Below are 26,099 nucleotides of genomic sequence, written 5' to 3' on the forward strand. Positions count from 1 at the left end.
GAGCTGTACTTTCCAGCACTTTTCCTCCCAAAGAACCTCCCTTTGAAGTTGTTCAGTACCCTGGGCCTCAGGCCTGTATGAGACCCTGTTTGAGTTTGGGATGCTGTTGTAGGCACCCACATCACAAGTGATAGAAGACGTTTACTTAAATGGCCATCAGTATTTGTGTCTCATTCTTAATCTCTGCCTTTGATAGTGTGCAAAACTGATCCACAGCAAGAACATAAAAGTTTGCTCTGGATTTCCTTCAAGGAATGTGAAATACTCTGAACTCCCATGAGACTGTAATGAGATGGAAAATTTCTGCAAGTTTCTGTGGTTTTAGGCCACGAATCATATGTGGTGTCATGACTCAGATAACACTATGCTTTTCCTTTGTCATAAATAAGAGACATGCTTTTTCTCTGTTTTATTTTCTTTCTTCCTAGTGCATGTTCTACTTTCTGTGGTACTGTCAAAAATATTGTGATATAATATTGTAGGAGAGAGAGTTATTCACTCATCTGGGATATGGAAATCCTGTTAATTTTAGAAGATCCATTTAATAAAATGGCATCATTGGCAGAGAATTTTTCATACTATATTGCGTTTATTAGAGAAAAATCTCTTTGCATTAGGTTCAAAACCAGAAATTGATTTCCAAAGGAGCCAAGTGCCTAGGTTGCTTAGATATTTTGAAAATCCCACTTGGTCTCTGTTTGCAGTCTTTTGGCACCTAAATACCCTTGAAAATCTGGCTTAAGAGTTATAACAGTAACACAAAGGAATAATAACTTGTTATTCATGCCAGAAGGATTTTACTGGCACTGAGCATATTGATGTTACACTGGGGAAAATTATATTTACATGTTTTAGAGCCCTGAATTAATTTTAACATAAAATAAAACTTTGTTTAACATATGTAAAGAATCTGTTCTCAAATACCTTATTCCTTGTAGGGATTGAGATAAAGTGTTTTACCAAGCCTAGGACAGCTATAAACAGGGAAGTGACCAGTGTTCAATGGTGGATTAGTAGTCTGGAAAAAAGACATGAAGCAACCAAAACAGATTGCTCAGCCTTAATGCCAGATCCATCACTATTTTTTTTTTAATTGCTTCCTTGCTGCTATTCTTTTGCTTAAGCTTCTTAAAGTCTGCTTGTTGATTTTCCAGTTCCTGTGAAAATATCTCATATAATTTCAAAATAACCTTGAAATGATTTATTTTGACAATTTTAATGTTATAAATCCAAAAGATGAATAGATATTTTGGCTTCTGGGTTATCCTTAGGCAAAGGAAGAAATGAATGAAGTCTAATCTGTATACTGCACTATGTATATATTTTCTTCATGGCCTCAGGAAGACCCCAGAGCTGAAAGCTCTATATTAATTTTTGATGGTTAGTTTCCATTCTGATGAAAACTATTTCTTTATATCTGCAATAATACAGTTGAAGCAGCAAGAGCTATAGGGCTCAGAAAATGTCAGCAGTACTTTTACAATTTAATTTTAAACTCAGGGCCATAAGTGCAGGAAACAGGTTTTGACTCATTTTCCTGAAACTCAGGTTGTATATCCATCTGTGATAAAATAACTGAAAATATAATTGACAGATCTGACTTACGGATTTTTCCACCTTGCTTCCCCTCCTGAATGTGAGCAAGGAGAATTGTAACATATAACATTTCTGATGTGTTGTGAAGGACTGGTAAAATCCAAATTCTCTGCTATGTTAAAAATAAAAATCCAGCTTGACATGGGAATAGGGATATTTACCATTGAAGTAGATTTGTGCTGAAGTAGATGCAGATGCTGTAAACCTGGTTGTTTGTGCTCACCTTGCTCTGATGGAAATTCAGGGAGATAAGGAACCGGATCCAACATGAGGTTGGCAAAAAACTTTGGTGTAGTTCTGTGACGAGCAGCACCCCCTCCTCTAGATGAGGAATGTAAATGGCCTCCATTGTCTCCTCTGTAGCTCTTTGGAGGTCACTGGGTGCTTAAAAGCAAAATGCTTTTTTTAGTTATGTTTTTACTTCTGTGACTGCCACAGGTAGTAGTGCACTGCAGGGCCAAAACTAGAGAGCAATATTGGCCATGCATGCCAAAGGTATATTTAAACACATCTCTAATGAGTTCTCTTTTATTTATTTATTTTTATTTTAGTAAATAGGATGTAGTTTAGTGAACTAATGTGTTCTGCAATTTGGAAAAGTAAGATTTGAAAAATATTTGAAAGCAGAAATTAAGGGTGGAACTGAGCCATTAAATTAGCTGAGGATCTGGTTGAAAGTTTGAGATGATTTTGCTACGATCAATGTTATTTGGATAAAGTCTTTGTAGGCAATGGCTGGTTTTGGGAATAAAAGCATTTTTGCACATGTCTGGAGTGTTTTTGTTGAAGAAGTCCCAGCTGGTAGGGAGCAAGTGATGTTTCTGCTTGTGTGGCACCTGCTTTTGATTTCAGAGGGGAAGCAAGAAAATTACTTCAATGGGTGGTGACATTAAATACAGCTGTTGCCTGGCGGAAAGCATGTTACCTCTATTTTACCCAAGTGAAAGCACTTCTACCTTGCATCATGGATAGGTTCAAAGCTCCAGCTGTAATCTCCCAGAGGAAGAGACAGAAAGAGTTGCATTCCCCAAAGCTGTCCTGCAGTTATGAAATAAAATTCAGTAACTTTGTCATTTTTATTATGCAGAGGAAGATGGGGAAGACCAGAAGGATGTTTTTGATGGAACTAGGAAGAAGAAAAGGTTTCAGAGTAGAAAGTGAGCTAAGGTAGGAAAATGTTTATATGTTCTGAAATAACATGTAGTAATGCTGTTTGAAGCATTCTAATTCAATAAATACAGTAATACGAGTGACTGTGCTTGAAATTTTTGCCTATGTTTTTGGTGGATATACTTGGCTTTTCCCTTTATAAATATGTTTCAGGAGTTCAGTGGGTGTTCCCAGTATGTGGCTTATTTCTATTGTCTTCTGGACAGAGAGCAGGGAAATCACAAACCTTAGAAAAATTTATAATTTTTCACTTTTAAAATGTGTGTTTCTTATTTATCTTAAATCTGCCAATTTTCATGTGTCTGCATGTGAATTGTGTCTTTAGCTCATCCAAATCAGTCATTGTTTATTTCCTCTTTGAAGTCAGGTTAAGCTTAATCTAAATTTAATGGCCAATTTCTAAAATGAAAAAAAAGTTAAATATACAGGAATGGAAAATGTGATTGGTTGAGGGGGGCAGTTGTCTACATCATCTCTGGTATTATAGTATTTAATCTTTTTACCCTGGTGTGATTCTCAAAGTTACTGGCTAATGCCTTGTAACAATCTAGAAGAGCACTGGAGAAAAAAGCTTTGGAATAAAATACCACAGATGTGGCATTTGAGAGTGAAAATACACTCCAGCTTCAGATTTGTCTGGTTTCAGTAAGCCAACTCATTCTGAAGGAAGCCTTCCTCCAAAGAGTGCTTTATATAAGTGCTAGTTATGTCATTGTGCAGTTTTCCAAGAGCTGCATCATTACATAGGTTCTCTGAAAAGCTGGAGGAAAGCCAAGTATTGATCATTTCTCTGGATCTGTACAAAGATAGTGTACAGCTAGGTCCTCCCTTATAAAAGCTTATTTCCACAGATTTTTTTCAATCCCATCAACTTTGAAAGCCTGAGGAAGAAGGGAGGGTTAAATAATTTGTAAAGCAAGATTCAAGCAGGTATGGAACAGAAGTAGGCAATTAGCATCTGATACAAAACTAATTGAATTTTTGGGGAAAAAAGAAATGAAGAGTGCTCTTCTGAATCCTACATTAATAATCTGTAGAGAGCTGTGTAAATGCTTGATCTGGGCAGCTTTGACACACAGGTATTTATTACCGGTATTTCAGACTTTCTGTAAGTTGTATGAGGCAGGTGTTATGTTTAATTTCAGCTTGGCTGCCACTGGATAAAAAAAAACTATTTAACTGTTGATTTTTGTCTTTGAAAATGCCAGAGGAAATGCTAAATTTGTTATGTTCTGCACCAAGAAAACAGCACAGCTGTACAGGTATGAGAGGAAACTGGAGCACAGCAGCTACACTGCTGCTGTGAGCATAGTTATGGCAAAGTTCCCAGATCTGCAGCTTGGTACAAATACATAATATATGAATATTTTATAAGAAGTGAAATAAACCACAGGAAGCAGAAGTTGTTTGTCTCTAACTGATTTTTTTTTTACTGAAGTATAAAGATGTGACAGTTTAATTAAAGTAGAACCTAGCAGGGTTAAATAATAATAAACCCAGCAATATTTCATGGAGATTCATTTAATCTGTGTTTGTAATCTTGTAGAAAAAAATTAATTGGGATTTTTTATTTTTCAATGGACTCTGCTCTACAAGTTCCACTATATGGAGAGAAAAAAATTGTGCTATAGCATGACAGTTTTCACATTTCTGAAGCATAGTCCTTTCAGTACCTTTCTTATATTTCCAAAACGCAGTATGTTTATTGCATTGGAGAGTTATTTGATAAGTTTTCTATGGAGTGATTACAGTATTTGTCATCGTGATTTCATGACTTATTTGGTGATTACTTGTATGAATAAGGATCACAGAGACAGGCCAAGGGATTTTCTTGGTCTTCTAGAAGGTAATTTGCTTTGAAAGGTTGTGCAGTCTGCCTTTAACAGCACACATTTTGAAGTCCATGCTAACCAGCAATCTCCACCAGTGGTCTCCTCCCTGCTTTGACAGGTTGATGCCTTAACTTCTGCAGGTGTTACAGAAGGGCTGCAGAGCAATCTGTCAGGTCCGTTGGAAATTTACTGTATATGCACAAGGCTGTCACCAGCATGGGCTAGCAGAAAGTCACAGAGACTTTCAAATGGAGGTGGCTGCCATCAAGACAATTTATCTTCCAATTCTAGCTTTATTTGTATAAAAATAGTGTCAAATAGTGACACTGACTGTCTGTGCCTTTCCTGCAAGAAGTTTAGGAATCTGTTACCTGATAGAAATTAATATTGGAATATGTTTTGGAGATACCAAGGTCCTACAAGTTCATGGAAATGAAGAATTCTTTCCTTTCTCTGGTGTTTTTTGTGTGGGTGACAGCCCCCTCGTGGGCTGTATGGGGAGCAGGAACACTCAGAATCACTCAAAATTTCCTACCAAGTCTTTGTTTTTCTAAACTGGCTGAGAAATATCAGCAGGCCAGGTAGAAACTTACAGGTCATCCTAAATATGCATGTAATCTTTTCTGGAAACGTAACTTTTCCCCTGTCCATTATTCTCCTGTGAGAGGTGCAGGAGTGTGTCTTTTTAATCATGTGATCCTTTCCAATGTTGTTCTAGTACAACAATCCAAATTTACTGCAACAGTGTTTGTGCTACTGTATTTTTAGGCTATGTGCACCATATAATGTATTAAACAACAATTCAAGCTGTAAATTTTGTATTTACTGAACCATCGTTTTTGCTAGACTGGCTTAGCAGCAAGGAAGTGGTGTTTAGATGGAGCATGTAGTTCATAAGATTTAATTAATGAACATTTCTCAATGTCGTATGAACAGCTTCACATAAGTAAAGAAAACTTAGATACCCAGAAAGGTATTACTAGCTGTAAGTTTTTAAATAATTATTGTCAACTGACTTTCTAATGTTGCAAAGTTTTCACTCATTGATGAGGAATACTGGGAAGAGGCTGTCAGGTGTTGTCAAGCAGCTTTTTAATTACGGTACTGCTTGTGTAAGCTAAGTATTTTCAGAATTGCAAAGAATGTGTGTTAGGTTAGTGTCTATGGAAGGTAAGTGATCCTTCGGGAAAGAAAATGCTGTACTTACAGGAGCTATCAGACTAGAGACTTCCCTCAAGGCAGAGTCAGTGACTGGAATAGATATATGGTGATAGGAAAACTTAAGTGCTTCCCACATCCTAACGTACAATATACCCTGCAAATTTCAGGAAGTGGATGGTAAGTGAGTATGGAAATAACAGCTCTGTATCTGCGTACAGTTGGATGCAGTGAAAAAAAAAGAAAACTTTTTGTGTACTTCTTGACAGTGACTCTGTCACTCATATTGTGGCTGAGAACAACTCTTACCTGGAGGTGCTGGACTGGCTGAAAGGACAGGCTGTGGGTGACAGCTCTAGGTTTGAACTACTGGATATCTCCTGGTTTACAGCCTGCATGGAAGCGGGAAGACCAGTTGATTCAGAAATGAAGTACCGTCTCACGGTAAGGCAGATCCTGCAGTGTGAATACAGTGATATCCAAAATGAATGGCTGGGATTTTTTTTTTTTTTTTAACCTAAAACATATATAATTGTGTCATAATATCAATTTTGAATGTAAAAAAATTTTCTCTAAAATTTATGAGTAACTGACATATTTTTAATAGATTAAAAGCACATTCTATGCCTTCTCTATCAGGGTCTGGTAATGCTGAGTTACTGTGTCATCACAGGTCACAAAGTGGTAATACAGAATCACAGAGCAGTTTGTGCTGGAAGGGACCTTAGCGATCATCCAGCTTCCACTGCCCTGCCCTAGCAAGGGACACTTTCCACAAGATCAGGTTGCCCAAAGCCCCATCCAACCCAGCCTTGAACACTTCCAGGGATGGGGCACCCACAGCTTCTTTGGACAACCTCTTCCAGTGCCTCAACACCCTCACAGAAAAGAATTTCTTCTGTACACCTAATTGAAATTTCTCCTCTGATGGTATAAAGCCAATTCACCTTGTCCTGTGCCCTTGTAGCAAATCTCGCTCTCTTGTAGCCTCTTTAATTACTGGAAGGCTGCTGTTAGGTCTTCCTGGAGCCTTAAGAGGCTGAACAGCCCCAGCTCTCTCTGCAGTATCCGTGAATGAGGCACTTGTTGCTGTGCTGGTACTTGTGGTATTTGCTTAAATACATCATGGTAAATATCCCAGTGAGAGCAGTGCATTTCAATGGACTCTTGATGGATTACTTGGCCTCCTCAAAACAATGCAAAAATATTACAAGTTTTGCTATAGCAGGTTGGTCAGCTAACAGCTGGGCCCTGGACGGACCTGTGAAAAGAAGACTGCTGTAGTCTGTGGACATGTGTTTACAGACTTAGCACCATCAAGTAAAATTGTGCTAAGAGAAAAAAAAGTTTTATTATATTCTATTATCTCTCAATGGAAGCTGTAAGCCAGAGGATATTGTAAATGGCAGGCTGATTATTTGATGAATGGTGTTTGACCTTGAAGCAATGGATTATGATGTTTTCCTCTGATCTATATCTGTCAAAATTATCTGCTAATTTCTCAGATTGAAGCATAGTGAGAAGCAGTAGTATTCAATACCTCAGCACAGACTGTAAGTGATGGGGTTTTGGTGGGGATGTCCATTCATGCCACTGAGCCATGAAATAGGCCCTGCACAGCAGGTGGATGAAGTTGATCCCTCGTTCTGCATCCACCTGAGCCTTGCAGTGGTGGGTTTAATGTGCACCGGCAAAGGAGTTAATTAATATGTCAGGAGAACTACAAGTCTGATCTAAAGCTCTCTGAAGTAAAGTGAGGGATTCCTGCTGATTCCTGAGGGTCTGGATTAGGCACTGTGACCACACTGGGACCATGGCAGGATGTGCAGTATGTGCCCCCCCTGTGAGGCACAGAATGCCTGAATATTTAACAGCAACGTTCAACTGTTTGCTGCTTCCTCATCTCGGTCTTTAGATTATGAAAGATGATTGATTCATAAATACCATCTTTTCTCAAGAAAAACTGTAGCTCCTGATTTTTTTTTCAGTCATGTTTCATTTTCATTGCCAGAAATTATTTTCAAGGTTTTTACTTATAAGAATTACTGTTTAATAACAGTTTGGGCTGGGGGAGGGGGGAGTGAATACACCAGATGGAGCTGTCACTCTCAGACTCAGTATGATTCCATGATAGAATGTGTGTTTATATCTGAAATCCTTCCAAGGATATATTTTTGCAATAAATTTATAATATTTTCTGTGAATCTGCTGGAGGGAGAATAGACCAAAGAAATTGATACAAAAAGAAAAAAAACCTGAAAGTAACTACTTGTAACTACTGCATTATTTTATCTTATAGGCCATAAAAATATAAATACAGAGAATGCAAAGAAGTTCTCTAAACAATAAATGCATCAAAACTATAAACAAAATGCTGTGAGCCTTCTTGAAAGTTTCACATCAGCATTAAAAGTAAACCGAATTACCCTTTATGTACATTCTTAATTTCAGCAGTGTGAGGAGACGTATAGATTTTGATAGCTCAGAAAATATATTTTCATAATTTTCTTTTCAAAGCAAGAAATGCCTTCGTCTTTCTCCAAAATTCCTCCAAATTTTTTAAGTCAAAGAGAAGGCAAATGCCTTAGTTTTCTTTTATATAAAACTCCTTTTGTAATATTGATGGAGCATAAACTTCTGAAAAAGTTGTCAGCACTGTCAGGAGATCATTATTATACTTTGAGACTGACTCTGCAAGTAAGAGCTTATGTTTTTATTGAAACATAAAGATTTCATACTAATAAATGTAGAGTACAATAAGGAAGCCAGTGGCAGGTATACTGTTATTTTTAAAGCTTATAGTTAAGACCAGTCTTAATTATATAGTTGCTCTAAGGCAATAAACATTTTGTAAAGCAAACAAGGAGAAAACACGAATTCTAGGAGTGTAGCAAATTTAAAAATAATTTTATTGTTGCAGTGTCACCATGCTAATTCTTTTTTCTGCCTTGAGAAATGAGGAAAGATTGAAGTAAAGGTTAATTTTCTTTTTAAGTACTAGACTGAACTCATACATAATGTAATTTAATTGGAATTTCACTGAAGACAAATTTGGTTCGTTATGTCAGACTTGTAAAATGTGAAATGAAAGTGAATTAACAAACCTTGAGCTCACGCTAGATCATGAAGATTTTGAAGTAAAAGGAATGGATGGCAGTGGGGGAATGTGTTGGGTGAAATCTTATCCCCATGTAGTTTTGTGGTCAAATTCCCATTCATATCAATATCAGTAAGATTTCGTCTTTCAGATCCTACAGTAGCCTATTTGGAAGGTTGTTCTTCATTCAGGACATTTGTTTTACTGCATCAGTGATAAGAAATGCCCTTCTCCATGCAAAACAAGGGGAATAAAGTCAGAGTTACAGATCATTAGCTAACATCCTAATTACAATTGTCATTAAAGTCATTTTTCTCTGGTTGCCAATGATCCGAGAGATGCTCTGGTGTCAGTGATTTATAGGGAGTAAAAGGCTGGTTGACCAAACTTAAGATGGTCAGAATTATTATTGATTCATTTGGTCACAGTTGACTTTTAGGACTAGTAGCCATCATTTAATTTAATAGGCTTTAGAAATATGGTAGCCAAATATCTGCTTTAAAAGGGAAGCAAAATATTTCTCTGGCAAAGGTCTGCCCTTTTCCAGAGACACCTTTCCCACCACAAGCAGATAGGGATCCTTGACAACAGCAGGACGTGGACACTGATACGTACACAAGGGCATCCCCACGTGCTAGAAAGTACTGATGTTTCCTGGGTTGTGGGAGAGAAAGAGGCAGAGGGGAGGCTTTCAGAGGGATAAAAGAGGAAGGGATCGGTAAGGGTCGCTGCACACTCAGCAGCGTTAACTGTGCTGTGACTGCATCTCTTCTGCCTTTTCCTCAGTCAGAACCTAGAAGTTGTTAGCTAATTAGTTTGTTTGGGGTTTTTTGGGGTTTTTGTTTGTTTCTTTCTTCCTAGAAAGGAAATTTATTTATTTGAACAAGGATTTTTCTCCACATTAGGCAAAGAAAAGTGCCATATTTTGATCCTTTGTCTTATCTTGTGTCAGGCAGCTCATATTTAACATTTTCTGGAGCATCTCACTGTTTCCTTGTGAGAGAGAGAGGCTGTAAGTAATGGAAGAAATCCTTCATACTGACAGTCAGTTTCTCAGGAAATAAAAATGAAACTTATAAACTGTCTGCCTTCTCTTCATAAAATGCTGGATATCAGAGGACTTTATTATTTGGTCAGTGCTGCCTGGGCTTTACAAAGCTGCTGGCTGGTTGCCTCTGTGCACTTCTTTCACTGCTGCTTCATTTTCTCATTATTTCCCTATGTCATTATACTTCTCGGTGTGTTAAAAAATAATTTGACAAAGAGCAAAGTAGTCCCCCACAAGATTAATTCTGCAGCCAAGTCTGTCTGCTTTACAAATTGATGTTAGTGGTACAGGCTGTTTTGCCTGCTTATGCCATGTGGAAAATGTCACTGTGAAGGAGTAGAAAGTGACATTCACTGCAGCCTGGACGTGGGGTAGAAACTCTGACTGGCTCTAGTGATTAAGTAACTTACACATTTGGATATTTTTCAGTGGTTGCCCCTGTGCAGTACCCTATAATTTCATTTTAATGTAAAATTATCTGGGGGAAAAAAAAACCCCAAGCAATTTTTAATGCTTATATTTTATTATTTTTCTCTTTTCTGTAGTTGCTTCTTCCCAGTACTAGAAATTATTTTTGATGTAATGAGTTTCCAGGATTCCTCATTCGCTGTAATTGCTATTGATGGAACTTTAGGTTTGTCCTGTAATCTGTACAAACAATTTTTTGCACATCTGGTTTTTCCACCAAAAAGCAGTATGAATTTTGCTCATGTTCTGCTGCTGATAGATAATTTCTATGCTTCACATGCAAGCATGATAATATTCCCTGCAAATCAGACTGTAGTAATTATTGTTTGCCAGATGTTTTTGCTGTTTGTATCCATCCAAAGTTTCTTCTGGTGTTATATATAATCAAGTCCAGTTAACTAAATGTCGAATTCTTGCAGATTAAGGAAAATGCTCAAGTATTTCTGCTAAGGCAGGAACAGGATGTTTAGGTCCAGTCTATCACACTCTTAAATGCATAGATCTCCTGTATTGGTTTTGCCCTCTTCCACAGTACCAGGTATTGCTGCATGTAGGGCTCTTGTTCTTCATGTGTCTGTGTCCTAACGAAGGTAGCAGTTTATTAAATATTCTATTTAGTAACATTCTATTTGTTCACAATCTTTGCAGCTGGCATTATCATTTCAAGAAGTATATTAGTGCTAATCCATCATAGTTTGTGATTTAAAATCAATTAAAAAATATAATTCATGAATGTGTACAGAAATGGATGACTTGTGTTGTTGTCTTGACTGAAACCTATTTTGGTTATTCCCAAGACTGGTCTTACACATAAAATAGCTTTCTTCCTTTCAGTGTATGCTATGAAAACCACCATATAATTCACCACTCCTTCAGTTGTGCAAGCAAATACCTTTTGTGTGTCTGAATACTGTTATTTAACTACTTTGTATCATAGGCAATTTAGCATGAAATTATATTTGGGGGTGTGGTTATGAAGATACACACATGCTTATAGGTTTGCTAACCTTTTGTCTCTATGATTGGATACAGAGGAGAAAGGGCTCATCATTCCATTATTGGTGTGAAAATTTCTTTTGTGTGTCTTCATGATATTTTTTTATTGTTATTGTTGGACCCTTTCCCTGTGGCTTTTGGGTAGTGCAATGCAATAGGTTTTTGACACATCTGCCAAAAGTTTTCAAGCAAAAGGACCAAGAGCAAAAAAATACAGAGAACTGCTGAAAGTACTACATGTTTGTGAAGTATTTCAGATTTGGCACATTAAAGAAGGTGAAGGAATTGAAGGACTGGACATGTAAAGCAGCAGAAAACCAAAGCAAGATTGCCTTTTCCAGGTTGCTCCCTGGTCAGGACACTCAGATGTTGAGGACTTGTGCTCAGGACTCCTTTGCCAATGGGGATATGACTCTGAATCCTGCCTTTCAAGAGAACTCCCTTCCCATTCTTCAGGGGTGGGTTGCCCACAGACCTGTATGCTCTTGGTCTGTTTTGCATGGAGCAAAATTAGGTGAAAAGTGAATGAGCATGGAGGCAGCCTGGAGATTAGGAAATGCCCTTTCAAGTTTTGGCATCTGGCTTTTTTCGGTGAATATGTGAAAATGACGTTTGGATTGGATCAGCATCTGTGGGAATTGACTAAGGGAGAAGCTACATCATAAGGGGAACACTGGCTGTTGGGTGAAAAAAGGATGGAGGTTGCTCTTCTGTAGCTGTTTATTAATGTTTCCTTCACTCTAAAATGACCCCAATATTAAACATTTAGCTTAATGAATTAAATCCAAAAGAAAAAGTTTTCTATCATTTTACCTGCAAGATGGGAGAAAATCTATTTCCAATTCATACAAACATTTTTCCTCCACTACTGAATTTAGCTACAGACTGAAAAAGTCAGTTATTTGAGCATTTCTATTTAGTCTAATATCCCTAACCTTGTACTGAATAATCTAATGTTTTCTATGAAAACTCTGTTCTTTAGAGCTTGTTTGCTCTTAAAGCTTTGTAGTTTTTCCAACTTACTGCAATAGTAAGAGTAGTAGAGACACGCATCATTTAGAAAGCCTTTTTTTGTTTTTTAAATGGCAGTGCCATTGAAAACTCCCTGGAAGAACTTAGTGCAGAAAATCAGAAATCCCAGTAATCACCAGATAAACTGGTACTGTCAGTGCAGCCAATGTGAAATCAAATGTTTTTCCTAGGATGACAGGACCATTATTATTTTCTTTCCTACTCTCCAAAGGTTTGTATTTTGGGCTCATGAAATGTATTTTTTTGTATTTTTAAGCTATTTGCCATGTGTGTCGCCAACCCTTCTTTTTTTTTCCTTGTTAGGAGCAATGTCAGTCTCCTCCTCTGAATGTACCTGAATTGGAAATGCCAGCATTTACTGCAACAAAAGTATCTCAGTATTCATGCCAGAGGAAGACAACTTTAAATAACTACAACAAGAAATTCACGGTAATATGAATTCTATCCATAAAATAAAAACTAGTATAATTAGAATAATTAATATAGTACTTGCCTCAGTATTTTCTATGGCGCCCTCAGCAAATTCATGAGTAAACAGGCAGCACAATAACAATTAAAAAAGTTATAAATCTTCCATACTTAAATTAAAAATGAGTGCAAGCTTAATTGCATCCTCTAGGTATTGCTGAAAGCTTAACACAGTGGATCTTTAAATACATTAATAGCTCATAAACACATGAATTTTTAAAACAAATGATAGAATAACATTCCAAAAATGTCTTTTAGCCTTTCATTACAGTCTTATTTGACAAACTGGATGTATGATAAACAAAAGTTTGGTTTAGGTGAGTTTATGGTTCTTCACAATTGCTGTGCTGTCTTCTGGTTTGCCCAAGTGTTCAGTTCTTCAAAGCATGGTTCTAAACTTTAGATTTTCACAACTGAGCAGTTATGAAAACAGATTGCATGTTAATTACTTTAACATCACCAAACCCCCTTTGAATTGCTTAGTTAAATAGAAATCTCTGAGACTGTCATATATCCTAGTTAATACTCATTAAATTGCACATTTCAGAGGGTATGAAAAGTTTGAGTCCTCTGGTCTAAATACCTCTGGAGTTACTGTGCCTAATGGTTCCTCCTGGCTGGCTCCAGATACTCAGTGACCACTATTCAAATGGAAACATTTCTCTGAGACTATAACGTAGTGCAGTCTAAATACATCTGGCATAGTTACGTGCATATGTTTCAACTGTAACATCAAACACCTCCTCATTTTTCTAAAGCTTTATTATTTAGTTATGTATAATTTTTATGATTCTACTTTGTGTGTGCCTATAAATACACACAAATCTTTCAAGAAAGTATTATTTTTAAGATCCATGTAAAAAGAATAGCAACAGATACCAGTTATTTGTGAATATAAACCCTTTACAAGGTAAATGCTAAAACCTCTCTAAATTCAGAACTAAAGATAAACCTACAAGCAACTAAAGAATGTCTTGATCTGGGAATGAACAGTTAAAAATTAAACAATCTAAAATTTGGCTTGTAGTTATGCTTTAAAATAATCATCAGTTAAATCAATTACATGATACTATTTATGCTACTCAAGTAGGTTAAAGTGTTTGCTTATTTACAAAAAGTCCCTTTTTGAACAATGTTATGGGAATTGAGTTTTGACCCTTTTTTCAGCCCGAGGTGCCTTCCAACCCCAATGATTCCAACATTCCCAAAACTGCTTCTTTTGAAATAGCTGTATTTCCCCACCTCCTGCTAGAAAAAGAGGGCAGTGATTGTAACCATTTAACCTCTTGAAAGCAGCAGGTTTTTTTCACTGATTATAAATATCAAATACAAGCTGCTGTGGGGGAAAATGTCAGACCAAACATAGTATGACTGAAACATTATGTAAGATACCAAACTTAGTGGAGAAATAGGAGGTAAGTGTCTTAGTTCTACACTTCCTGAAAAAAGGGCTCTTTGCTGAATTGTCTGCATTACAACATTTTGTCAGGCATTTAAAAGGTAAAAAATTAAAAGGAATGTGATGGATAATGGCAAAATAAAATGGTTGCTCCCAGAAGGCACAAGGTTGTTGATTTTAATTTTCATTAACATTTAAAACACATTCATTGACTGGTTTCTGTTATACCTGTGTTATCCAGAGGCACTCCCTAAATTACTTCCAGGTTTATCAATGCAGCTGTGTTAATGTCAAAGTACAACTTGTATTTGATAAGTGAATTTAGCTGAACACTTTAGAAGAGGGACAGTTTGATGATGGGAGTACTGAGATTCCCTCCTGTTAGCCTATACATCAAACATTTCTGAGTCTGAGTAGACACTGGATTTTGTAGTGACAAAGGTGTCAGTTTTTCATCTTTGACATATTTTGAGAGTAACTTCTCCTAGTGCTGTATTTTGTTTCTGGAGGTGGAACTGGGCAAGTTTATAATACCTGAGTCTGTCTAGAATCAGCATCTTGACAATTGTAATGGAACTCCTTAGGGCTGTTTCTCTTATTCCTTACAGCCAAAGCTGGCAATAACAGCTGCAGGGTTGGGTGTTCATGGGCTGCCAGAACTGGCTCTTGCCCTGGAGAACTGCTAATTAGTCTGCCTAATGTCACAGGAGCCTGATTTTTAGATTTGCTGTTGTTTTGTTGGCCATGTATTAATCCTGTAATTCATGTTCTCAAATAAAAGTGTTCCAACAGATTTTTCAGCGCAAGCACTTAGCAAATGCACTGAAGCATTGGTATAATTCACTTGTGCATGCTGTGGGCAGCCAACCATTAAATGACAGATTTTCCCTGGGTCAATACCATACATCCTGAAAATTGAGTCCAAACCATCTTGAGTTATGTGTTGATGGTAGCATTTTGTTATAACGACCTCATTCTGTGAGCCAGGCTTGTTCCCTTTTCTTACAGATTTTCTGTTTTCTTTGCTTAGCTTGTTTTCTGATCATGCCTTTAACAGGGGTACAAATATTATTTGCTAATGCATTCTTGGATTTTCTAATGAACTCTTGGATTCTTCCTTTTACTGAACTTTTCCCTGATACGCTGTATCAAATTCCTCTTCCAAATAAGTAGTAGTTGTGTTTGAGAAAGTGTAGTAATTACATTGGAACAGTCACTAATAGGAAGCAATGCGGGTACAGCAGGATTTGTATGTCCTGGTTTCTTGGGAGAGGCACTTTTGGGGACCTGATTTCCGAAGAAATTGATAATTAGTGATCATTTTTAATCTTGAGTCCTGTTCTGCATATATTTCATCATGAAAGACTATTTATTAAAAATAAATAGCAGAGATATTTGATGAGAGCTCATGAGGAAAATGTGGTGGTTTAATATACTGGGTGCAATTTCTATGTTCAAATGTCTCATGTTTCCTGTCTGTAGCAATAGCCAGAAAATAACTCTCAGAAAGTTGCAACAAACCAGTTTTACACATGGAAGAAGCTACAGAAGAGTTGGCAAAAATTCTAGCCAACGGGGCAAATTCTAGCCAAATAATTTACGAGCTGTTGTGCAGTAAGGCTTGTGGTGTCAAGAATATACTAAGAATGTCAGATACTAAGGAGTGGCATTGTGGTTCAGTTCATGGAGTAGAAGTGCAACTGCTTCAGTCTTCGTGCAGTCTTTGGGTCACAGTGCACTGAGATCCATGGCCTCAGGGTATGCAGGCTGAGAACCTCTGCCACAGGCTTTGCTGACCTGGGTGTTCTAGGAATGCATCTGAACACATCACCCTGAGTCCACAGGTGAGCTGTGGCTGCTCAGATGGGTAAAACTGCAAAACAAAAGAGCAGATCATTTGAGTAGAGTCTGTACCTCAGCAAGTTTCCTTTATGTTTGTCTTAAATATTAATGTTATTATGGTATATAATATTACAATGTTGTTCTCCAGCTTATTTGGAGCTATCTTCCCTCTCCCAGTGAAAATATACACTTGGAGGCTGCATTGTGTTTTCTTGTGCTAAAATAAAAGGAGTCGTTCTGCTGTGCCCAGGAGGGGTTGTTGGATTTGAATACTAATATCAGACTGCAGTAAAATTCAGAAAGACATTCTTCTGTGAGGAAAATACAATTTAATTCTTACAGAAGAAACCAATTAAGTCAGAGGCAAATTGTTCTGTGATTCTGAGGTTTATCATTAATGCTACTGAATGTTACTTTGCTTTTGCTGTTACTCATGGTAATGAGAATGTGTATGTTTAGCACAGGAAAGATGCCTGGTTTCCTTTCCACTCTGTCAGAGAAAAAAATATTTCTTTTTTATTTTTCTTCGTTTGTATCTACAGAAAAATGTATCAGTTATGCCAGTGGCTTAAGCATTATTATTATTATTATTATTATTATTATTATTATTATTATTATTATTATTATTATTATTATTATTAATTATTATTCCATTTTAAAATGGGCTTCAGAAGATCCTTTTGTTTTATAATGAACTTGGGAGTTGTATAGTAGAAAACCACTAACTGAATGGATACCCTTAATAACATGTAGTGTCCCACTGACATAGCTTACTTCAGTAAAAATTCTCCACACTGCACCTCAGAATTATAATGTGAATGTGTGCAAAGTGTATACCTATTCAAAATTAATTGGTGGTTTCATCTAAGGAGTAAATATCCATTCTGATTTTTAAGATAAGTGGGAAGGTGCTTCATAAAATACAGATTATAAATACATCTTTACTTTTCAGTGATCCAAATTTGTATGATACATCAAGGCTATGTTGCTTCCTTTGACCATATTAATATATGTAATATACATTTTTTATTTTCTATTTCTTATTACACAGTGTGTCTTTTATGTAGGGCATTGTTATGTGGTTAACACTAACTGCATTTCTGTGCTGTGTCAGCAGATCTTTTCTCGCATTTGTATTGTTTTCTTTTACATTATGTGGAATAATATGGAAACTTCTCATGAATTCCACTCTGTTTCAAGAAATGAGCATGTTATTGTTGGCTAATATGAGGAGCAACTGGAACTAACATATTTATTTCTAATAATAGTGTTTATGCAAGGAGATCAGGCACATTATGCTCTTATTGTTATTCTCTCAGCTCCTTTGTTTTTCTAGCTGATGTAAGATAACATGGTAAAATCCTTGGATCTGGAAAAGTGTTGGTCTTTTCACTTCAGATACAAAACCAAAAAAATCAGACTGAACAAAAATGGGTAATTTCTTTTAGTTGGAAGTCACTTTAGTCAACGCTAAACAAACTGTAGAGGTTGGCTTAAATTGCTTAATTCTTCTTGAACACCTGAAAGTATTTATTTTCTCTCTCAGCTTAGACAAAGGCCATTCATATGCCAGATATCTCTTCCCACCGAGATGCAAAATTGAGATTTACAGTGGGTAAAGAGAGAAGAAAATTATTTGAATGAAAGCTGCATTCTAAAACTTTGGTCAGGTTTGAATGGATGTGAAACACTGGTGATGCTGATGTGATAAGCAGTAGGACCTGTCCTTTGTATTTGCAACTTACTAAATAAACAAGTAGAAAAGAATGAGAGGGAAACCAGTTTAACTCAAAGTGCTGTTCTGACTATAATAGTTTTTCAAACACTTACCTACTTTGTTGGATTTTTGTTTTTTTTAATCACAATTTGCTATTTTGGCAGATTGAAGTTACTTGTACAATAGTGTGTTAATATTTTTTAAATTTGTGCTGCAAGTGTGTTTGCAGACTCAAGTAAGACAGGGGTCTTTTTTATGAGAGATGCTGTACAAGCACACTGTTAAGAATTCAAGCCCTGGAGTGTTCACAGTCCTAATAGAGAGCAAATGGAAGATGCCAAGAGAAACAATGGCAGGGAGGTGTGAAGAAGCTTTCCAAGGTCTTGCAGCAGAGGAATTGTGAGTGTAGGCATGGCAATAAGACAAGTGCCCTCTCCATGAAGCTGTAATATTTTCTTTACAAAACAGATTAGATTTCAAATACATTTTTTGGTGTGGTAATATTGGTGGTGTCTGTTCTAGCAGAGTCGAGTTTATTAAAGGCTGTTTTGCAAGTAGCAATGGAGCTGCTCTGACATCGTTGTTGGAATGAGCAGGATAGTATGAAATAGAGTATTAGTTTGTTTTGCTTTTCTGCATGACTTGTACTCTGATATTCATGCTGAATGTTATTGGGTCAGCTGTTCAGCAGACAGAAACCACCACGGTCTTATTATTATTATTTTTTTCTGAGAATCATTCTCATACATTAGTTGAGAATCTTGCACTTTTTGTTGGTTTCACTTGTGTGATTTTTAGCATTTATAATATTTTAGTCTGCATTTTTGCATATGTAAGATGATTACTGGTAATTTTGTGTTGTTAATGATATTTTATCTTATTAGCTTTTAAATACCAGATATTAAATGAGATTCAAAATTCCTCTCTACATCTGGCATCTTTCTTATTTTTAACACAATTCAGCAAAATCTTAGAGTACTTTTGGACCTGACCTGCTGGAATCTGGAAGTGCATTTAAATCCCAAATTTTTCCATAGTCCAAGACTCACCAACAAACATTCCACAATTTCAGACATGGAAGTAAAATTTTCCATAACTGAAGAACTGAAATGTGGCCCAACTCTGTTTCATATTTAATTAGAGCGGACCCTGCAGAGTACTCTGAAGATAATGAAATTCCCATGTGCTGGAAGTCTCTGGAAACTTAGTTTCCTTTTATACTGGTACTTTTTAAACAGGTAACTGGAATATTTGTCTGATTGATAAAGTGAAGGCAAGGTGCTTCATGTAAGACATATAAAAGTTTAGAATAAATGGTCAATAACTTTCCTTTTTATATCACCATAAGTAGACTTCACCAGAGATCTATTACATTGTAAGATTTTTCTTAGATAATATTAGTTTTATATGCTTTTCCCCTCTACAATATTACTCAATATGAACTATACCGTTTAATAGACAGCAAGTCCATTTGCTGTCTTTTTTTTTTTAAAGAAATATCTTATTAAAAAATGTCAAAAGCAGTTTTACGTTAGAAGACAGATCTGTAATTAGTTGCAGCATTTGCAGGCAATGTTTATTTTTGTACAGAGAATAATGAATATTCAATACTCTTTAATTGTTTATTTTAAACAGCTTAATGAGCTTCACAAAGGCAGGAAAACACTGAAAAATGCAAACTAGAATCATAAAAATGCTTTGATTATATTTTCTCGTTTACTATCAACAGCCTCTGGGTAAAATGCTCTGTGTGCTTGTATTTTTCCATAGTGATGGTGACACAGCTTTTCTGAAAACTGCCCTCCCACCAGTGGGAAGGGACTGACACCTTTCTACAGCAGGGTTAGTGCTGGGTTATGCAGACACAATTATCACAATGGCTGATTATTCAGTGTAGAACACTTACCAGATGTGCATGTGAGAGTCTGCCTTTTGGGAGTGAGAAAAAGCATCCCTAGATTTTTTGAGCACTCTAATCAAGATGGCTTTGCCAGTCTCTGCCATTATTAATGCATGCTGCTGAGCAGCTACTTTTGGGAACTGGGAATTTTTCTGGCTATGTTTATCAGTATAGACTATTTTAACAAGAATGTAGCAATTATATCTTTTTATCTCTGCCCCTGATTAATGCTTTTAGTGTTAACTGGAGTAAGAAATTTTTTACTGAACACTCCTTTCTTGAGTATTCCTGTATACAGATTATAAAGAGAGAAAAAGAAAGCAAAAGTAATCTTAGTTTTTTGAGTTGAACTGTAAATCTCACTTGAAGCAACAAGTTAGCATGTTCTATTGCATAGTAGGAAAGAATCTTTAAAGCTGATAAAGAATAAAAACTGTAAGAACTGGGGAGAACATCCAGAAAACCCTGCAGCAGAGGAAACATCTGACTCCTTACCCCACTTATAAAATATATTTCCCCATTTGCTTTGCAGTACTGTCTACGTTGTGTTTTTTCTTTCTTATACAAACTGGGATGAATCCATGTTGCTCATGACCTCAAACTGGTAGTTTCACCTTTTTATGCATTACTTCTCTTTCTAAATGGAAATTATAATGTGCCTGTCTTTTACCAGAAATTGTGTAATTACATACAACATAATCTGTCAAGTAAATAAAGATCTTAAATGTGTGTGGGAAAAAAAAAAAGCAGTTGAATAAATCCAACAATTAGCTACTGCAAGAGATTTAAAGACAGCTGTTAGGAAGCTAAGGCTTGTGCATTATTTTTCTAATAATTGGAGCTTTTGTTGTCATTGTTGGGTTGGGTTTTGTTGTTGCTGTTTTTTGGGGTTTTTTTCCCCCAAAGGAACGTTCTCTTTCCTCTTATTGATTCCTTATACCCAAAGGCTAGTTGAATGTAAATGATAGTTGAAACTTCCAGATCAGGCATGTTGCTAGACATCTGTCCTTCTCATGAGATCTTTCATGAAACATTATGAAAATGAAATTTCACAGCCTTTACTAATGAGGGTAGCTGGTAAATGAATATGCAGCTGAGGGGAGGATTCTTAGAGTGAGACAGGCAACAGGTGACTGATTCTTAGGGAGACCAAGGAGTAAAGTTGTATTGGTCATATAGAATAAAGCAAATTTCCTGTAGCAAATCCAATTTTTATACATTTTAACATATCAGTGCAGGTAAAAAAAGGTGAAATGGTTTTGTTCAGCTAAGGTACCTATTTCTTCTAAAGAAATACCGTCAAAACAATTAAGATTTTTTTGGTTTTTTGTTAAGAGGAATGTTTTGCAAATCCTAGGGTAAGTTAACACAATGTTTTCTAGAAGATGTAGAGTAAAACTTTCATTTTGTTTCAATGAGACTATAATGTTTATTATATAAACAATACTTCATGTCAGATGGTCTGTTTTTCTAGAACTGACCAAACAATGAAATGTAATATGTAAATAATCAACATTCATTGTGAAAGGTATATTTAATTTTAAGAAATTGTTCTATTTTAGTGAGCTAAATGATGGTAGCTCAAGTAAAATCTCGTTGTTGTTTAAATGTGTCTGCATCCATTCAATGCAGGGTGATAGATGCTGTTTTCTATTCCACAGATGTAATAAAGAGCTGACTTCACTGGATTTGCTGTCATGTCAGTTAGTGGGATTGGGACAGAATCTCCTGGAGACATTACACATGTAGAATTTAGGATGTACAAGGCCTGCTGGTTTTTACTGGCCTTTATCTTCCAATATAAAGCCCACTTAAAAATCAAAGGAAAACCTAAAATTATTTTTCTTTAAACTATATAAACTCTGTATTCATTACAAATGAAATGAAATTTGAGACTAAATATGAACAGCGAGGGCAGGAAAAAGACACTTAATCTTTTTCCTTCCTACTGTCCACTGCAGTCATTGCTCTGCTAAGCCATTTGCTGTCTCTTGATTTTACTCATATTTATTCCGAAAACACTTCTGAACAGGCAGTTGGCCTACAGCTCTGGGAAGTGGTAATTGCAGGCAGGTGCACACTGACAGCCACTTCTCTGGGTTCTAGGAAAATATTCTGAACAGTAAAAGTTTCTTCTAGTAATGGTCCACTCTTAAGCATTTCTGAAGAAATCACTTAATTTTGCAGACGTGAAATTTTTTTAGGTCTGTGCAAGATTTCATTCAGAACTTTTTTTTCCAGCTGCTAATCAACTAAAAACCTTCATAAATTCTTTGGTTATTCACAAAATTACTTTGCAGCATTTGTTCTCTCTCAAAAGCTGGTATTTTACAGTGGCAAGCAGCAAGAGTGCCTCTACACCACTCTGTGGTCTGTTCCCTGCATTTCATTTCTAAAATTTGCTACTATTAAGTTACATATTTATATATATTCTGGGAGGGAAACAGATCTCAAAGCTGCATAAATTGAATATGGATTGTTTTTAAAAAAAAAACAACTGAATGGACATTCTTCAGGTATTTTTGAGTGCAATGTTAAATAAACCAAATCATGGATAGCTGAAGAACCATAAAGGAAATGTGTTTCTATTTGCATAGGCTATAGATCTGAAAAATGAGGAAAAAGAGAGTTTGTTCCCTAAATTATTAAATTAGAAGCATGGTTTCATGTTCAAAAAGATGAAGGTGGTTTCCAGTGTTGCCACAGATTCCTATCTGGTCGTGTCTGAAAATGCAGATGTTACATGCTGGTCTGCTGGATTTCTTATGGTTGGGCATAATTCTAAAAATTATGGCTCTATTTCACATTGTTTTATTAGATCTGCACAGAATACAGAAGGCATACCTCACAAAAGGTTTTCAAGTTAGGTTCTGCTACAGATCAAAATATTTTCATATATTTTGTCTCTAAAATACCATTTTTATGATACCTGGAAAACGTCGAGTTATTAGAAAATTAATCTGCTTTTCTTTTTATGAACTCTTATCTTTTCACCCTAAAGAAACTAGTTCTTGAATTATCATACAAAGTAACCTTTTTTAGGAGCATACTGAATATTTTAAGCTTTTATTAAACTTCAACTTTTTTTTTTTCTATACCTCGCCCTGTCCCAGGATGCCTTTGAGGTAATGGCTGAAAATTATGAGTTCAAAGAAAGTGAAATATTCTGCCTGGAATTTTTAAGGGCAGCTTCTTTGCTGAAATCTCTTCCATTTCCAGTAACAAGAATGAAAGATATACAAGGGTTGCCCTGCATGGGAGACCAAGTCAGAGATATCATTGAGGTAATGTACTTCTGAATTATCTGACAATAGATTCTTTTACAGATCTACATTGAGGAGGTCACAGAGAGGAGCACTGGTATCTGTGTGTATGTACACAACCTTCTGCATTTCCTGTAATAACAACGTGCTAGCCTTATTTCTAAGAATGGAATGGTTTCTGGAAACCTTTTGTAGTAACACAAGGCTCTGTCATGGAAACCCCACTCATGTTCCACTCATGGAAACCAATGAGGGGAACAAGTGAGTAAATACAGAGGAATAAATAAAGCAGTATCAGCTTTGCATGTAATTTTTAAGGGCTCACTCTGATTTGGATGCAACAGGTTAACTGTTAATAGTTTTGTTCATGTGACTTCTGCCCTTGGCAACATCACTTTGCTCACCTGAATGCTTTATTAGAAATACTATTTTTTGCAAAAGTGGTAAATATTTTAGTACTCTAATGTTAAATCTTACCTTGCTTTGTTATAGCAAGTTATATATAGTTATAGCAGAGACTTTTATCCAGGTGATGGATGAACTCTACATTGTTACAGGAACTTGGAGTATTCCCTTTTTTTTTTTTTTTTTTTTTTTTTTTTTTTTTTTTTTGTTCTTAGCCTTTTCAGGACTCACATCTCTGGGTGCTGTTATTCCAGCAGGCAGCTGATCAGGGGTCTCAGCTGAGTGTTAGAGGGGTCATTGCTAAGTGTTGTGCTTGGCTCTGGCTCCTGTTTGCCCCATTCCTCCAGTTAAGAATGTAACCCCTGAAGTGCCTTTAGTACCTTCTACCTGGGGGGTTGGGATTGCAGTCATGATCCCACAGAAAACAGGATGTTTTTTTGGGTTATATTGGTGGTTTTCTTTGTTAGTTTTGTTTATAGTTTTTATCAGAAAGACTAGAAGTAGTGTACACTCTGGAAAAAATGTATTTGTTCTTACAATGGTCTTACTTTTGAGAATAGAAAACTCAACTAAATAATGAAATCTAGTTTTCAGGACAAGTAATTGATAGCTTATGATAAATAACTGCTTTCTGGCTGTGACTTCATGAGTAAATAAGTACTGTGAAATATATTCCATGGTCCCAGTTTCTACTTCATCCTTGAGTAAATTTGTGAGTGAGTAAGTGCTGTGAATTTATTCTGTGGTTCCAGTTTCTCCTTCATCCTTCAGTAATTTTCTGTCTTTGAAAGGGTTGCAGAAGTTGATCCTAAGAGAATAAAACCATATGCTTGCTAAGGGTTCTGTTTATTGATTGATAAATATTGATAAAACTTGATTTTAGATTACCAAATCTTATAATTGTGGTAAGATCTTACAATTGATTTTTTAATTTATTTTTTATAAGTAATATTTTTCTTTGTTTAGGAGATTATTGAAGAAGGAGAGAGTTCTAGAGTTAGAGAAGTGTTAAATGATGAGCGATACAAGGCATTTAAGGTAAATCCTTTGAGTTTTGTTGCTGTTGTTTAAAATTGTCTTCCCTTTTGTAGAACGCGGACAAACTCATCAATTTTATTATAAAAGAACAATCAATATCAAGTACAAAGAAAGACAGGTCTTGAATAAAAGGAAATGGAGATCAAGAAACTGTGATAAGGAATAATGTGAAATTATCTTCTATTTTTAATTAATGTGATGTATACCTAGTTGCTCTTAAGTGATGTAATGCATCCTCTTTGCTGTAAGTTTAATGTGATCCTGAGTTTATTTCTGCCTCGGCTGATTATCATTTTAACACTACATTTCATTCTGGAATTAAAAAAATACCAGGTGAAGAAGATGACTCAGATCTATTGTAATTCTCTTTTGTGTGAGGCAGAAGAAGGACTGGAGCTGTTTCTTCCTTAGGGAGATTGTACAGTCATAGTCACACTACTTCATAGTTGCAGGGAATCTAAACTGCATAAATACTGCAGTTCCCATTTCCAAAACATTAATTGAATTCTCCATTAGAAACATGTAAGATGAACAAATATTTTTTCAATTTTATCTGCATTTTTGATCGCTATAAATACACTGTTTCTGTCTTCAGGAAAATTAAAGCAGAGTAAGATGGGACTGTTTAATGGTACTGTTTAATGGGACTGTTTAATTCTCCATGGCATCACTCAGTTTTACTTCAGGTATCCAAATGTTCTTCCATTCTCTCTGACCTATAACACAGGTATGGAAGGATGTTCAGTGGCAGCTGTTGATGCCATCTATAGCAATACTCAAAAGGAGGTGTAACATGTTCACATGTATAGCAGGATTCAAGGAGCAGACTTGCTTATTAATGCATGATTGCATTACAGCATGGTTGAGGAACAGCTATTAAATCTTACAGTTCAGGGTTTAAGAAAATCTCTTGGAGATTAGAATAGAAACTATCAGGGGACAAATTATCTCAAATATGCTTTATGCCTCATTTCACATGCAAAATTACAACAAACTTACATGGCTCTTTTGTTAGCTGAGCACATCTCAACATTTTGGCTAAATTAGTTGTAACCAGTTGTTTCCACCAATTTTTTATGAGATTCTAAGAAGAATCTCATGTTAGTGAATTCCGAGATTTTACTGTTTATCATAGTCCTGGTGCCTGCTGCTTCACTTATGATTTACAAGATCACTGCTGGCCCCAGGACCATGGTTATCAAATCAAGTTATAGTCGATGTTTTAGATGTAGGGACATGAATGCCTCCTTATGGAAGTGGGTGCTGCAGAGAGTGAGTTCACGTAATTCATTTCACCAGCTGAAAAGAAGTGCCCCCACACACAACTGAAGAAATGGGCTCCCTGTTACTTGTGCTGCACAGCTGGCAGCATCTCTAGCATCTATAAATATGCTAAATAGCAATGGATCTTAGTATGGAAAGAAAAAAACCACTGTGCACCCTAAAAATTTGGGTGCATAGAATCAATTTTCTTTAGTTCTCTATCCCAGTGTTAATTAAATCTCTTAGAATTGTTTAAAACCCAGTAATAGACCCTTTTGAAAATATTTCTGCACCAGTAAAAACATTAAAAGATAACAACCTAAGTATTTAAAAAATCACATCCTTTTATAAGCACACATGATTCAGACAAAGAATAGGTAATTTCACCCATTATATACAAAATCTGG

At 36.1% G+C, this 26,099-nt stretch overlaps 1 protein-coding gene across 15 annotated transcripts in view; it reads left to right on the top strand.

The window, feature by feature from the left end:
• DNTT (DNA nucleotidylexotransferase) overlaps positions 1-26,099 on the top strand; it is a 140,087-nt gene that overhangs the window by 50,060 nt on the left and 63,928 nt on the right. For 12 of the 15 annotated variants that reach the window (XM_069019745.1, XM_069019741.1, XM_069019742.1 and 9 more), the window contains 5 exons: positions 2,684-2,763; positions 6,026-6,200; positions 12,701-12,826; positions 22,837-23,007; positions 24,358-24,429. In XM_069019745.1, coding sequence (XP_068875846.1) covers positions 2,684-2,763; positions 6,026-6,200; positions 12,701-12,826; positions 22,837-23,007; positions 24,358-24,429 — 624 coding nt within the window. Of the gene's footprint in view, positions 1-2,560; positions 2,764-6,025; positions 6,201-12,700; positions 12,827-22,836; positions 23,008-24,357; positions 24,430-26,099 lie in introns of those variants that run through there. The other 3 variants (XM_069019740.1, XM_069019753.1, XM_069019754.1) reach the window with 3 other exon arrangements.

The sequence above is a fragment of the Aphelocoma coerulescens genome, chromosome 6 (genome assembly GCF_041296385.1).
Source record: "Aphelocoma coerulescens isolate FSJ_1873_10779 chromosome 6, UR_Acoe_1.0, whole genome shotgun sequence".
NCBI lineage: Eukaryota > Metazoa > Chordata > Aves > Passeriformes > Corvidae > Aphelocoma > Aphelocoma coerulescens.